The 16537-nt window shown below is 39.6% G+C and overlaps 1 protein-coding gene across 1 annotated transcript; it reads right to left on the bottom strand.

Moving 5' to 3' along the window:
* Positions 1–7897: 7897 nt before the first annotated feature.
* pwwp2b (PWWP domain containing 2B) lies at positions 7898–16160 on the bottom strand. The gene is made up of 3 exons (XM_049008316.1): positions 15771–16160; positions 11254–12866; positions 7898–9301 (listed from the first exon to the last, which is right to left on the bottom strand). The coding sequence occupies exons 1-2, from the start codon at positions 15908–15910 to the stop codon at positions 11255–11257; spliced, it is 1752 nt and encodes a 583-aa protein (XP_048864273.1). The 5' UTR covers positions 15911–16160; the 3' UTR covers positions 7898–9301; position 11254.
* Positions 16161–16537: the final 377 nt, after the last annotated feature.

Genomic DNA, 16537 nt, shown 5'->3' with positions numbered 1-16537 from the left:
AAACAAAAGCAGCATTAGTGCAAGTAGCATACTGTTGTAAAAAGCATGCACCTAGTGAAAAGGCTGTTTAGATTTACAGTCTACTCTGGTTTTATGTGAATGAGAAATATGATGGCAAAGAATCTTTCTGAAGTAGCCTTCTTCTGAATTCTTGTATCTCAAGCTTTCTGTTCCCTACCTGAATGTAGTCAGTGTTGAAGCAGACTGTTAATTGGCATGTGGAATTTCATAGTGTCTAAACGAAATACATTTCAGAAAGCAATGGCTTGATTTTTTTATAGATACTGTGTGATATTTTTCCCAATGTGTTTTGGGGTAATTTCCTCCGGGTGCTCTGGTTTCCCCCCACAGTCCAAAGACATGCTGAGGCTAATTGGAGTTGATAAATTGCCCGTAGGTGTGCATGTGTGAGCGAATGGTGTGTGAGTGTGCCCTGCGATGTGCTGGCCCTCCTTCCTGGGTTGTTCCCTGCCTCGTGCCCATAGCTTCCGGGATAGGCTCCAGACCCCCCCACGACCCAGTAGGATAAGCGGTTTGGAAAATGGATGATTGGATGTTTACTTACCTGTATGTGTGAATGTATGTGGTAGTATTAAAGCTATATTTTCAGGATGCAACCTAAGCATCTCCAACCACAAGCTGGGTGTTATGTTGTGCTTAGATGAACTGATTTATACTTCGCATGTGTTTTCACTCACTTTCTCTTTTTATGGGTACTTTCTCTTGTTCAAGGGTGCAAAGGTAAAACTGACCGGGTAAAACTGTTGACTAGTTGTTAGGTAACAAATGGGAGGTAGATTAAAACCACTTGATATTGATCTAATCTCAAATAATGAATCCTCACTTAAATTTTTATTGCATTTCTTGATTACGATTTACTATTAAATATCAAGGTACAATTTTCCAATTCAAGCACTGGTAAACAGCTAGGTTGTATGACTCGGTTCCTGATTGTGCCGGAAAATAATTTTAATAAATTTTCACTTACAACACTGAAATTTCCTGATTACACTGAAAAATTACTGCTCACAACATATGTACTTGATATTAATAGATATGTGATAATGATCTGAATAATTTAGCACTGATACTGAAGTTGAAGCAGACTGCTGCACACACCGTAATTGTGGATGACACATCTGGGTTTTCTGTCGCTTTAAAGTAAAATGACAGGCTTGTTAATGTATTTCGCATTAGATGTGATTCATATGGCTCCAGTCACTAAAACGTCAGAAGAATCTGCATGATGTTCACAGATGTCCATTTCGGTTTCACATCTGAATGTCAATAAAGGAATAACAATGGGTTTTGCTCCAATTCAGGAATGACGGCATTACTTATTATCCATTCATTTGATACATTATCGGTTAATATTACCAAATATTCATGGAATACCTTTGCTGGATTAACACACAGTGACGTGCAGAATAGGAGCGAAAATCCATCGGCAAGAGCCTTAGATTAACCACCAGCTTTCTGAAATAAAGGCATTGAGCTGTTAATTGACTGATCAGAGAGTTGTCAGAAAATGGTCATTTCTAACAAATGGAATCTTACATAACAAAAGCAACATCTGCTCATGGGGGACGGGAAACAGAACGTATGTGGTATAATCATCCTCAAAGCAAGCATATGCATAGAACTACAATATATTACATCTTGTATTTAAAAATACATGAACAGCATGAATATTACGCTCCGAAATGTTTCACACAGGGTAGGGGTTAGGCCTGGCCATGCACACACACACAAACACTAATGGCAGATAAACTAATGTCAAGTAAAATTATTAGAAGGATAATTATTTTAATTTATTGTCATATAAAAGCCTGGGGAGTTGTTTTGGGTATGTCCAACCTGGGAGGAGGCCCCGGGGCAGACCTTGGACATGCGGAGTCCCTCGACTTGCCTGGGAACACCTTGGTATTCCCCTGGGAGAGCTGGAGGAGGTGGCTGGTGAGAGGGAGGTCTGGGCATCCCTGCTTAGACTGCTGCCCCCGCGACCTAAGAAGCGGCAGGTAACACGTTTACATTATTTTTAATATTTCTAAAGATTGCAGTTTTGAGGTCCGCTCCTATCTCAGCCACCCCCCCTCTTCATCTCTCTCTTTCAGCTGCACTCCCTTGCAAATTCTTCATGTCCGATAGCTGGAATACCTATAGGGGAAATTTCTTTGTCCAGTATTACCAAAGGGACAAATACAACCAAGGATAATTTATGTAGAAATATATACGGCAGAATAAGTGGACAATGACACAAAGCAAATTGCTGTGTACTTGTTCTATGCACTTCCTGGAAAGGTCTCCAGACACTTTGACCTTGAACTGGGAAAGTGATTATGGAAAATGGATAGCTGGTTATTACCTTGGTGACATGTTGGCTTACTGGTTGGCACCATCACCTCACACTTCCAGGGATGGGGGTTTGAGTCCTGCCTTTGCTTTGTATGCAGAGCACGCATATTCTTCCCATATGTTTGTAATTTATAAACACCTACACAAGAATAATGATGCAGAAAGGATTACAATAGCATGATGATACTTCATTAACCCCCATGGTGAACGTCTCATATCGCTTTGCCCCGCCTTGCTCTACATATAGTTGAGATTATGCTTGGTGGTCACAGCAAATGGGCAGCACACAGGAAGTCGCAGGTTACGGACCTTGTGCAACGGCCCCTTGATATGTGGCTATTCTGCCAAGGCTGAGCACGAATCATTGACCTTTTGATCACAGACACAGAGGCTCAGTCTGCTGAGCTACATACAGCCCCCATTACATTGAGGGTGTCATGAGTGAATGCTCACTGACGCAAGATGTAGAATTATTTCTCTTCATCGAACAAGAACAGGGAGTCCTTGAGTCCAGTATAATGATTTCTGAGAATCATAAATTGCAAAACTGTACAACATTAAGGGATTCCAAAAAGACTTTTGACAAATGAATAAGCCAAAACATTTGTGTCTTTGAATCATCAACACATTAAACCATCGCCACATCTTTTTTTGAATGCACATAATGCACAAATGTATGGGAAATGCACAAACGTTTTAGGAATATTCTGAAATGCTGGGTGTCTGAAAATTGTTGCAGCATTTCCAACGACAGGTCATGCTCTTTTGTAAATATTTTGCATAGGGATCCTCTTGGTATTCTGGTCCTCACCCCCAATCTGAAGACATGCAGTTTGTTTCCTACAAAGGACTGGCACCCTACCCAGGGTGTGAAGGGCTAATGATATCCCATGACCCAGATTAGGAGTGTTTATCAATACCGAGAATGCAAAAATAGTACTTGTGTTCTACAAAAACGGTATTGCCAACTTGACTCCCAAGAACGAACTTGGGACACATTGAGATTGTTCTTGTTGGCGAAGATGCAACTAATGCATTCTTGATATTTGGGGTTGGAAAACCAAAAAACGAGGCCTACCATGCTTCATACTTCTTTTCTTGAGCATTGAAACTGTACTTCAGCAGTGGAAGATGATGTCAGACAGGTACACGAAAACACAAAAATTGTCAAGTACACATATTAATACATACCCCAGGTTTCGTTGTTGACAAACCGATGATTTCATATTCTGCTCTATATTTTAAATGCTGCCATTGAGTAATGCTCCTTTTCTTACCTGAATCCGATCAGGTGCTGTATAATTGACTCATATAAAGGTATATGGGAATTTGAAGTGAACACATTAGCGGGAATATGGCTTTTGTTGGAGAATGGCAAAATGTGCCTTTGGAATTTTTCACATGCGCAAAAGAGCGGTGAGTTAAGAGTCAGGGATTGTAGGGAACTGTGTTCAGGTTTCCTCCTGTAAAAGTCAGCATTCCTTATTAGGGCAAGGAATGTGAAACACAAGCGAGGTGTAAGCCAGCGTGTGGTACTGCAAAGTCCTCCCTTTCAGCTAAAACAAACAAATGTATGCACACACTCACACTTCTGGTCAACACTGAAAACCCCAGAGCCACACTGAAATATGTACTTTGTTTTCAGGTTGATAAACAACCCATTATTCTATTAATTCTAGGTTTGTTTAAATTAACTACTTTTCTTCTTGCACCGAAATCTCCACACCAATGCAATGGATAAGACACCAGTAACGCTAAGCTTTGCGTTGCGTCATACAATGTGGTGCATCTTCGCTTAAGCTGATCTCCGTTCACCAGCTCTCAGGCTACTGCATTGTTTTCCGGATACAATGCTCAAAAGAAACAATGACAGTATCCCAATCATATCCACATTCCTGTATTTCCGCTGTTGATACCATTTAACAGCATGTTAGCTTAACCTCTCCCCTATTATCAGGAGGGTGAAGTCTTTGCACGCTGTCACTGGCTCACATTAACATAAGATTGTCCAGCTTCAAGAGAGCACTCATTACACTAAACCTACTGGATTAATTCTTTGTGTTGCAGATGACATCTGCACAAGGAATGGAAATTATCTGAAATTATAGGGACAACAGAAATATGTTTATGAAAGGGATTCATTCAAAGGCAGGAAGTCAGCTACTCATTCTGACATTAATATACCAACATATGTATTGTTAGTTTATTGGACAAATGACCTGAACACTTTTTTTCATAGCTGCGTTTATACACTTCACCATTGAAAACAAGATTGCTTAATTAAAACTTAAGATACAAAAATAACGTCATAAGTGCACTATACTTTCAGCCTTTTTACCTTGGATAAGAATATCAGTCTTCTCAAAATGTATTCTTTACTGAAGTTATAGGAATGAGGGCTGTTTTCCGATGACAAATTCAGTCTCTCCCTCTTTTCCTGAATGCTCAGGCATATATAGGACTCATTCAGCTGTAATGTGTATGAACAAGCAGAGTGACAGACTGTGTTAATGAGTAACCAGCTGAATAATCTGTCTGTCACCTCCCCCAAGCTCTGTGCAATTTACTGTAAATAGCCTGCAATTCTGCTCCTCCACATGAAAATCTATAGTTTTACTAAGTTTATGCCTTCAGTAGAATATTAAAATGATCATTCTAAACATATCTCAAATTTAAAAATAAAAAAGAATTTGTTCTGTTCATGTCTGTAAGTGTTTTTACTTTCATTGTAAGAAATAAGCCTTTGTAGTCTGGGTAGGACAAGGAACATGTTGTACATCACATAAAAAAAAACACTTAAATTGATGCGCATACTAGTATGATACACTAATGGGTAAATATGTATATAAATGATCACTTTATTAAACATAAATTCTCCATTGAAGGTCTACATTCCTTGAGTATTGAATATTTCCTGCAAAAAAATCTCTATGAACATATTCAACTTCTTTGCTCCTATAAAGAAAAAGGAGCTTGCCTGTTTAATTTCATACATGCTGCCCGTAAGAAATTCTTCAGAATTCTGCAGGCACATGCACATTTACAGGCACGTCTAATGAAAAGCTTTTGTCTATGTGTGAATTCATCCTGGTCATTCAACTCGGAACTGAAAAGTGTCCCTCGAGGAGGAGGATTGAAGGGGTCACGTTAGAATGGAGACCTGCTAACAGATGTTCATACTATTTTTTGATGTAGTGTTTCCCAAACCCGGTCCTTGGGGACCACAGACAGCCCACATTGTTGTCGCTCCTTCCCCCCTCAGTCCACTTTTTTGCTCTGGCAGAAACGTGGGAGGGAGCAGAAACGTGGACTGCCTTTTAATGGTCTTAACAACAAATCATTGGTCAGATAATTAGCAAGAAGCAAAAAAACCAAAAAAAGCAAACAATTCACTCTGAAGACCTGTGTCACGAGTTCTCATTGCCGCACTGAACTGTTTGGGGGCGGCTGGAAACCTGGAACTTCCCTTATATTATATAGTCTTCTTGTATGCAAAGGTAAAATCATAAAAATGTGTTTGATATAAAATTCAAACTAACATGCCTGGGTGCTCAAAATTTTTCGTAATAGCTTCTAGCTATCTGCTGTAGAGACAATTAAAAGCATTCTGTTTTGCGGTTCTGGGTTCGGCCCTTTATTTTATTAATTATTCTTTTTTTTTTTTTTTAACCCAGGAGCGTGTTAGAAGCACGTGGGATAATGCTTTCAACACTATAGTAACAGGTTAGGGGAAAAGAAAAGCATTACAAAAAAGATCACTGCCCAAAATAACTGTCCTCTGGCAGACAGCAGCATAAATGACCCTGTAAAAATGACTGCATTCTGCGTAAAACACACCTTCCTCTGGGGGAAAAAGTATTACTCAACTATAACTCTGACTTTACTTAATACCAAAAAAAATGTCTACAGAGACCGTCAGGCTTTAGATTTTTTCCCGTAGCGCACAAATGATAGTTCAGATTGTTGGATTTTTGCATGGGATTTCATACACGGTCTATTTTTCCTCATAAAGGCAATGCTGTTTAAATTGGTCCTATCATTCCTGTAACTCAGGATTATTTAATCACTTGTGTATTCTTTGTGTGTAATTCTCATCCATGTTAATTATAGTAAAGTTTTGCAATTAGACATAACATTCTCAATAAGGGCATACAAATTATTTTTTTTATCTTTATATTCTATAAATCATCCCATTTCGATGCAAACTACCACCACCTACGCCCTCACCAAATGCATGTATGAATATTTGGGCGCAATGCATCAGTCTCTGTGGCACTGCGTACCAATGCTTGCGTGCATGTGCCTCTCTCTGAGTATGTGTAATGGCTCTGGGACTCATTTTCCATGCTCTTAACCCAGGGGCAGCTGAGCCTGGGGAGGAAGGGTAAGCGCAGGAGATCTTGATTAGTCACTAATTTAATTAGCCATTATTCCTCTGTTGTTGGCGAGAACAGACGGCCAGGGTGTGCCGAGAGGCCCAGCCTACAGTATCTCACAATGCACAGTACCGCAGCGATTCTCCCTTTGGCAACGTTCATCCTGCCAGCTTGATTTCTGCATTTTTTTTTTTAAATTCTGCTGCAAGATACTTTTTATTTCTTGAGTCAGATCCAAGCTGAGTTCTTGGGCTTGTGGCTCAAACCAACCAACCAACCCCCATATTTTTTATTTTTTTAAAAAACAGGTTTGCTTTTCAAACCACAAGCTGAATCACAAAAGGCTATAAATGCTACACACACGAAAGCAATAATCAACATCTCTGCTTAAAGCAAGAGAAACTGACGCACAGCCCCCCTCTATCTCAAGACAGAGATAATAATATAGCTAAAGATTAAAAATGTTTAAAAGCATCTTTGCTCCCTTTCAATGTACACACCCATATATTTCACCATAGTACGCCCATGAAGGTTTATGGCTACATCCTGGGAATTCCTCTGACTATTGCACATAGCCCAACATCATCACAGATACAATGCCACAGGCCAAAGCTATCAGCACAAAGAGGTTCAGTCTCTTACACAAACAAAAAACTTACATTTTTATATATAGATATACACGTGTGTGTGTGTGTGTGTGTGTGTGTGTGTGTGTGTGTGTGTGTGTGTATATATATATATATATATATATATATATATATATATATATATATATATATAAAAATGATATGACTGTCATGTTGTTAGTATGCTACTACTTCATTTCAGGTTAATGAATGGTGACGTAAGATTCAGATAAACACATAGCATCAATCGGTAAAGGCAAGAGCCTATAGCTCAACAGATGCAAAACGTCCTGTTAAAATATGGTTGTATTTCTTTCTGGGTCAATACAATTCTCCAAATGTATGCAAACTGACTAACATCTGTTTATCTAATGAAATGTAAAAATATTGAAACAGCTAGGTGACAGCTCGGACAAGTACTTAATCAGATGGCCGAAATCTCACTTTCAGTGTGGTCGCATCTACTTTGTGGGTCTCAGGAAAAGACTATTATGAATGTAGAATGCTACAATCAAGTTAGAAAACAGTAGCACACCAGACTGAGTATTGCTTGTATATTTTATTTTATATACAGTAAATAAAAAACAGCCCACTAAATTGACTGAGGCGAGCCACAATGACCTGCCACGTTGCTCAAAAGCAATTTCATGACGTCCGCAAAGTCCTCATCAAATGACAGAGGAGGAGAAGACAACAGAGTAACCCCAGTAGTCTCTTTTCACTGGGAGAGAGAAATAAAATTGAGCGGGACAAACAAAATGAAAAAATGCAATACACAGAAACTGATGCAGAGCCCCACCGAGGGCTATACAGTATACAGTAAGATTTCAATCACACCTTCTGCTTCCCTTGCCATAGTACACTTGCTTGGGACTTTGTTGAGTGGCAGATCTGGAGCACTAGACCACCCCCCCCCCTTCAGAATACACCAGTGTTGAGTTCACAGTGTTCTTTCAATGGTTCGTTTAAAGCTTTAATAAAGATGTGATGCATAGGATATCATTAACACTTGGTTGATTTGTCCAGTGGTACTTTGTGAAAGACAAGACAGTCTCAATTACTGCATTAACACATTATAGGCAATCACCCCAAAAAAGGTTCCGGTGTTCAGTTGTACTCCATGCAATGCTGTTGTCTACCAATATGGTGACTCTCCAGTTAGTGTTGCCACAAAAAAAAATATTGGTCTACAGCAGGCCACCAAGGCAAAGATAAAGTGCTTTCTCTTTCTGAGTCATTAAATAATTAAAGTGAGCAGAACTGGATATTGACGATATCTTACCAAGCAAACTAAAAAAACAATTACTACAACATCTGGACAAAATCTGAGGGTGACAAACTCCTATTTTTTTATGTAAAGGAGGAATACAACTGGCTAAGAAGACTGCAACTGGATAAAACAATACTGCATATGGTAAGACCCACAGCATGGTATCAGTAAAACAATCGTTCACATTTCATTTTTCTGATGGGAAGAGTGACAACCATACAATTAGACAATTAGTCATTTGTGGACATACAGTTGTGTCTTTTAAAAGGATGACACATGGGTAACGCAATTCAGCTGACTCATTGGTGCTGGAGCTGAACAGTCATTCAAATCAAAGGGAAAACAGCAGCAGTTTGTAGTTCTTAGAAGATCCTAAAAGGTTGACTAAAGTGTTGTATGTAATAAATACATTCTGATCTGTAGTGTCACTATTCATTCTATTGCAATAATGTAAATTTTTTTTAAAAAAAGGAATCGTTTCCAAATAGTCCTTGAGATGCCGAGTGCCGGCATTGCTCCCAAACCTGGACACACGTTCACCTGAGTGGACATTTTCCTCCATGTTGCAAACTTCAATCACGTGTTTTCGTGACAACAGCAGGAACTCCACCTTTCCCAGGGTGTGGTGCCACAGGAACTGAGTGTTACGATGACTGGCTGTCCAGCTTGAGCTTCTTTTGAAGTGAAGGAGGTAAAGAACGGATTAATCCACATGAGAACCAAGGCATGCATTTTCTTATATTGTTACTATTAAGACAGCTCACTATAAAAACAAAGCAAAGGAGTTTCCAAAACTGTAGTTCCATTTAATTACAGCTGTAACAAAGAAAAAGGCATAAATCAATCCTCATTTTGTCTTTGATAAGAGTCTCTACACATTTTGCATAAATATATTATACAAAGTTAATCTTTTGCAATCTGGAAAGGTAAAATGGCCATTATGTGGATATTTCTCCTTAAAAAAAATCTCTGGAAATTTTCAGAGGAATTATTGCATAGCGCATGACATCTTAAAAGTCATAATCAGAATAATATGATTTTTAAAACAGAGGAGCCTATAATTAGGCTTATCTGGAAGGTGCACCCAGACCTGAATGTATGTATGTATTGGATTTTGCTAGAGATGCACCGATCCGATATTCAGGTAGCAGCCATACGTGAACGATCCACGTCCGATACTTTATTTAGGTTTTGGCAATCTCCAAGATGAGATGGCTCCTATTGCATGTTAAATCTATTTGCACAATCAATCGCACAATTTCCCATTTTAGATGTGATTTTTGCAGCATTCAAGCTGAGTGTTAACGCTGCCATTGCGTTTTTTGCCTTTCAGTGGGTGTGAGCGCAATGACTTACGCCAGCTGTGACGTCATGCGCATACCCTTCGCAGTAGGGGGATCGTAAGAACAAGAGGGTGACGATCTGGGACCATTTTGCGCTTTCAACAGCAACTAGTAGCACAGCGATTTGCAATCTTTGTAAAAACAAAGTTTTAAGGGGTGAAAGCAGGAAAATGCCACTAAAGGTGCACACAGTTGTGTGAGACAATGCGCGTAATATGGGAAAAAAGCAATGGATGACTTGGGAGCTGCCAGCTCAGGCTGTTTGCGGTACAGATTGTGATGCACGAGGGCTGCAATCGCAGCGGAGCGCAAGTGACGCTGTTGCCAGTCTGAGAAAAATTGTGAGACATTTTAAGCATTCGCCACTTTCGTATACTCTTGTAAGACATTCCAACTGAACTGTAAAATGCCTCAAAAAGGCTTAAAAGGATTCCACGAGGTGGAATAGTACGTTATGCATGTTTCTAGTAGCCTAAAAGATTTTTCATTTGTATTTACTAGTTTTAAAATATTTATATATAAAGTACATAAAGTGTGTGTGTATTTCTCCTATATATGTGAATATAAATAAATAAAAGGGGAAAAGCTCGTATTTTACTGACATAATAAACAGAAACAATGATTGAATGGACAGAAGACATCCTACTTGAGTTAGGTATCTAAAGTAGCAGTACCATTTATTGAATATAGTAATTATAAAAACTTTCTAGATTAGTGGCGAAAAAAAACCGCAGTGACAAAAACACGCAAAATAAGAGCAGTTAACTACCTTTTTGGCAACAATAAACAATATTCTGAATGTGCTACAATGAAGCTTCCGTATAAAGTTCTAGTCCAATATAAAAATAAAATCAATTAACTCATCTCATTATCCATTCTGAATATCCAACAGAAATATAAGATTTGTAACGGTACAAGTATTAACTTCCAAATCGACTTATTAGACATAGTTTAACTGAACCAAAACATTTTAGATAAAATGAATATAGGTGCCCTGATACAGAACTGTTACCAGTTTTTTAAAAAATAATCTAAGGTCATAGCAATTCACACTGATGTGAATGAGGCAAATCACCAGTATTCACTAAGGGTACTGAAAAGGAGTTGGCAAAATTGCAATTTTTCATCGGTTCCTATTAGATTTAGACATTTCAACCATGTCAGGAGTAGGATATCAGTTTAAATTAGAGTTTTTATTATTATTAATAAGCTGATAGTAATACTGGACAGTAATACTGAAACTGTTCACATCAGGAAATGGTAAAGGAGTGGAGCAGACTCACCTTACGTTTCACCGTGAGAAATGAGAGAAGTGATTTCTGGAGTCATATGACCCACGGCCTTCGCTGCTTCAACAATAGCCCTGCGATACATCCCTTTCTTCTTGCGGTTAAATCGGGAGCGAAAAAATTCACGAAACGGGGAGAGTTTGGAGACTGAGAGTTGGGAGGTGGTAGGGGAGCCAAACCAGGACACCTTGGCTTCAGGCCACGAGGACTTGGGTTCACCACCTGCTTCCCTCCTACTACTGCTGATGCTGAGGATGCGTGCAGGCCACCACGGGAAGCCGTGGATCTTACCCCACACCACATCACCCACGGCAACTGCGTGTCCTTCCTCAGTTACACATTTGGTCATGCTACGAGTGTGAAGCCGCACTGTCAGCGGAGGGACTGTCTTACTCTCATCTCTAGATGAAGATGAGACAGCAATGTCTTCTCCAGGAGCAAAGTCGCACAGCTCTGGAGATGTTCCATCAGAACTAAAGGACTTTGACTCGTCTAAGCTATCACTGCTGCAGACTGACAAGCTGGAGGAGTCAGCTTTCCTCTTCCGGAAATTTATTAGAAGGGTAAGGTCTCCATGCCTCTCCAGCTCCTCACCTTCCCCTGAACTCCCTGATGACAGTTCCAAAGAGCTCTTCTCTGCAGAGTCTTCCGAATGTCCCAAAGCAGGACCTTGAACTCTGGAACTTCGCCTGTGCTCCCCATCCACTAGCTCTGCCTCGTAAACCGAAAGACTGTCCTCTCCACCTGCCCTTGGCCTCAGTCGAATCTTTGGGGACGTAACTTCCCGTTCAGATGGCAGAGGTCTCGTCAATTTGATTTTCGGAACAGTTGAAGCTGCGCTGGCTCCTGACCGGTCGATCTGCTCGGGACTCTTGTCATGAGTGCCCAGCCCATTCTGTATCAATTGCTTGGGGCAAAAAGGTTTGACTGAACCATGCACCCTGGAGGGGATTTTCATAACTTCACCCGTACCCTGTGGTGTGCTATATGAAATCTTGATAACTGGACTATGAGGAACTATCTCAGAAGGAAACTTCTCCTCCTCCCTTTTGTCCTTCCTACACCTTTTATTCTCATAGTTTGTAGTTTCATCACGTTTTTTAGGGTCTTTCATAATGTCAGCATCTTCCTTCTTGATCGTTTTGGATGACTGCCCGTCTCGACTGTCCTCGTCGCTGTTCAATGTGTTCTTGCACTTTTCACACAGCACCTGTCGAGGGCGGAGTCTGATGGTGCTAATGGTCATCCTGCCTGTTTCACGGCTCCGCCTCTTCTTTCGTTTAATTAAACGTGGTGGCGGCTGAGGGACCCACTGGCCATAGCTGTGCCGTACCCATAAGGGCTGAGGAAATGGGGCTCCTTCAAAATAAGGGGGATAAGGAAACTGGCCTGTGGGTACTGGACTAGGGGCAGGAACTTGGGTTGGGGCAGTTTCAGGACCTGAACCAGGCTCTCTCTCTGGTAAAGTATTTTCATCCGTTGGATGCTGCTCTGGTTCACTGGATGGCTTCCAACAAGAGTCCTCGGTTAAGACATCACTGTTGGACCTTTGAAGAGGCAAATCATCTTGCTTGGATGTGATATCTTGAAGACAAAACAAGCCAGTTCTGTTCAAAAAGGGAGAAGGGCATTTAATTTTAAAAAAAGCCTTTGGACAAACATTTATTTACACTACTTCATACATCAATTCAATCTTTGAGCAAATCATTTTTCTCCCTCACGGAATAAGTAACACAACCACTATTCCTCACATATTAAGGAAGCTTCCAGCAAAAACCCAAAGTGTGCTTCAGTACTTAAGCAGTATCTGGAATAATTCCAAAACATCCTATGTCAACGGTAGCCAAAATGCCTTTATGCAATTATTTTTTGGCATTTCTCAACACTGGAAACAACCTCACTGCATTTGGTTGGACCTGTTGTGTGCAATGACAAGGCATTCTATTCTATTATTGCACTGCAGTACTGTCAGCATCAAAAATGGTTTTATACCAAATTATACCGAAATCCATTAAGATAGATTGGTTTGGATGGAATTTCACTGGAGCACAAAATGTTATGAAATGTTATTGAAAATTAAATGCACGTTTTTGTTGTAGAATAGGCAGTACATTCCATATATTTTAAAATTTAACTGATGGGATACTTTGTTTATATCATTTTATATTCTTTCAAGATTAAAATCTAAATACTTCAGTAAAATAAGGTACACAATTTTGCTGCCAAGGAAACAGATGTGAAGGTACGGGAGAACAATAAAGGCAGCATTTTTAGCATAAAAACCATCCAAACATTTATATTATGCATTAAAAAGAACAGGAAAAATTCAAAATTTCCCCAAATGCGAGTAGAAAACCAAACATGCAAGTTTATTTGTCTGCAAAACTTATGTCGATGTAGCTTTTACAGGCAAGTGTAAGCACGCTTTGGCAGCACTTGCTAGACTGGTTTGGTGGTTTTACAACTTGAGAGGCTAAAATAAACAGTACCAACTCGACCCTCCTATTTGCCTTTTACATTTATGATAATTCCCAAAGTGTAAACTTCTGATGGTCTAACCAACTGTAGCAATGCACCAAAACTGTCAAAGATCTATTCCCAGGAACATTACTTAGGTTAGATGGTAATAAGCCAAAAACAAATCAATGGATTTGGTTTTTCCTCAGGGATATGTAAATCTAGAATGTGGAATGACCACTAATTTACAATGGGATTTGCCTTAACACTATGCCAATGACTGATTTTTAAACAAAACCACATATCCAAAGCTATAAAACTGAGGAGGAAAAATCATAGGTTTTGCTGCAGCAAATCACCTGAATACATGCTGGTCATGCTAACAGACTGCTGGAGTGGGGGCTGGGACACTTGGCTGCCAAGGCATTGTGTGCTTCTTGCTACAAGAAAGAACTGCACACTCAATGTGGATGTTTTCTATTCCCTCATCACAAAACTATCCCCTTCAAAAATACTGACACCACATTGGTCCAGCCACCATATTAAAAAAAAGATAGCACACTTTAAATGACAGCTGTGGCTACAGTATGGGAGTATTCCTGTTCTGTCACTGTTCAGACAAAAGGCAACAGGATGCCCCTAAAACCCCCTCCATCTTTTCAAACAAAACAACCCCATGAATCACTTGAAATCCAAAGAAACCCAGATAGCTGACTTTATATCAACGTCTGTATTTATGTACTTGTGTATAGCAATTAATGAAGTACATTCTGGGTTGTACCAAAGCTCCACTGACATTTTCTGAGATATAAAACTCATACCATCTCATTTCCTTTTTATATACTTATGGCCAAAAAAAGAAACAAAAGAATCAGCACTTTAAGTTTATGAAATAAAAGCATGTAAAAATACAAGTACATCACGGTTCAGATGAAATGAACAGTACCACAAAAAATTATAAATGAATGACAAGAGATACATTTTGAATGAAATTTTGAAACTTAAAGACAATATTAATTATTGTAACACTGACCTTTTAAAGCTTGACCCCATGCACCATTGCTCTATTCATTTTGTATGTGCAGTGTGACTGATGGCAGTATTCAAAGGCAGTTAAACTCACTCAGGCTACATTGCTATACTAGTGCAACATGGAAATTACATTTAAGTAAACCACCAAGGAATATAGGTCTAAAAAGAAAGACATATTTTGTGAATTAGTATCAATAAATGCTATTCTACACTTTAAGACTAACCTATACATTTGCACTGGGAAAATAAGACCCCCCCCCCCTCCCACACACACACACACACACACACACTATCCCTTAAAACCGAACCAACATATAACCAAATTATAAAATAAACATTTTACTTAAGATAATGTAACTGTACAGTGTACCTGTGGTGATCGACAGGCTTTACATTTTTACATCGCACCCCCCAGCCCCCATCCCGCATGGTTTAGGAATTAGCTTTGCACAATGTGGAAAAACAGAGAAGCGTCAAAATGTCCAAAAACTCACCTTAGTTGCCTTTTCCCTTATAATTGAAAATGTGAAAATATTGTGTAAAGTTTGAGTGAACAATGAATAAACGACACAAATGATTTAGCTAAGCTACAACTGGGGCTGTTCAATCCACCCTTAGGTAACTTGATGTATAAAAAATACAAACAAACACGAATAACTCTGTGGCAGTTTCCTTAACAAAATGTGAATTAAACATCGACTGAAGATTTTAATCGTCAGAATTTACCACATTTGCCAACAACCATTTTTTTGACCTAGGCTATGCCCAATTTACACCATAAGCTAACTGTGGTTTTATTAAAGAAAAAACCAACACATATCGTTCAGTAATAAACTTGTTAATTGTACATTTAACATCCCTGCTGCTGCCAAACAAACTACATATTAGATTAAAATTATCTTGTTTCGCCTAATTAAGGCCTAGTGCTAACATCCTCCGCCGTCCTCCCTTTGTATAACTACAGGCCCGCAGACTGGCTCCAAATTACTATACTGCTTATAATTCGGCTGCAAATCACTTACTTCTTGTTGCAATCGAGTAATATTCCCGTGTAGCTTCTGTCCCGGTAGCTAAGAGTCACAACCAGCGTGTCGTTAATGATCTGATCGATGGTGACCGGAATCTGGGAGCCGGCCCGCAGCTCCTCCGCCACAGCCTCCATGTTGCCCGGCTGAGTGCTCCGACTTGGCGCTGCTCGATCCCGGCTGCGAGAGCCACGTCGCCTCGGCCTAAGATCCTCCTCTCTCCTACTTCCAAACACGGGGAGGCTACACCAGGGCACAGAATGACGCCATCACCTCCACCGGAGCAATTACACCAAGACACCGAATGACGCCATCACCTCCACCGGCCCGGCTGCAGCATGCCGCTTAAAAACATGACATTATTATAAAAATGTAAAAATCCATCCATGATACCTCAAACTAGAATACGAGTAAATGCATTATGATGAAATTCATATTATTAAAACAAAACAGAAAAAAACAGTTTATATAAAATAATCACATCACAACAGGGCCGTCATTGGTGGCACCTTCGCCATGAGGGCAATTTTCTTAGCTGTATAAATAAATAAAGTCACGGTATTACACTAGATGGCTCGTTTGGGTTGATATGTACAATACATTGTTCATGTCTCGTTCGTGAGTTTGTGTTGCCTAGTGCTGGATGCTCATGGCTTTTTTGAAAACGGATATGTCTATGGATGCTTCGACCGAATAACGCAACATATGATAATTATTAAACATTTACATTTTTTGAACACAGAGGTTTTTATATGAAGCAACAA

The sequence above is a fragment of the Brienomyrus brachyistius genome, chromosome 3 (assembly GCF_023856365.1).
Source record: "Brienomyrus brachyistius isolate T26 chromosome 3, BBRACH_0.4, whole genome shotgun sequence".
Lineage (NCBI taxonomy): Eukaryota > Metazoa > Chordata > Actinopteri > Osteoglossiformes > Mormyridae > Brienomyrus > Brienomyrus brachyistius.
This window is presented reverse-complemented; position numbering and strand designations above follow the sequence as displayed.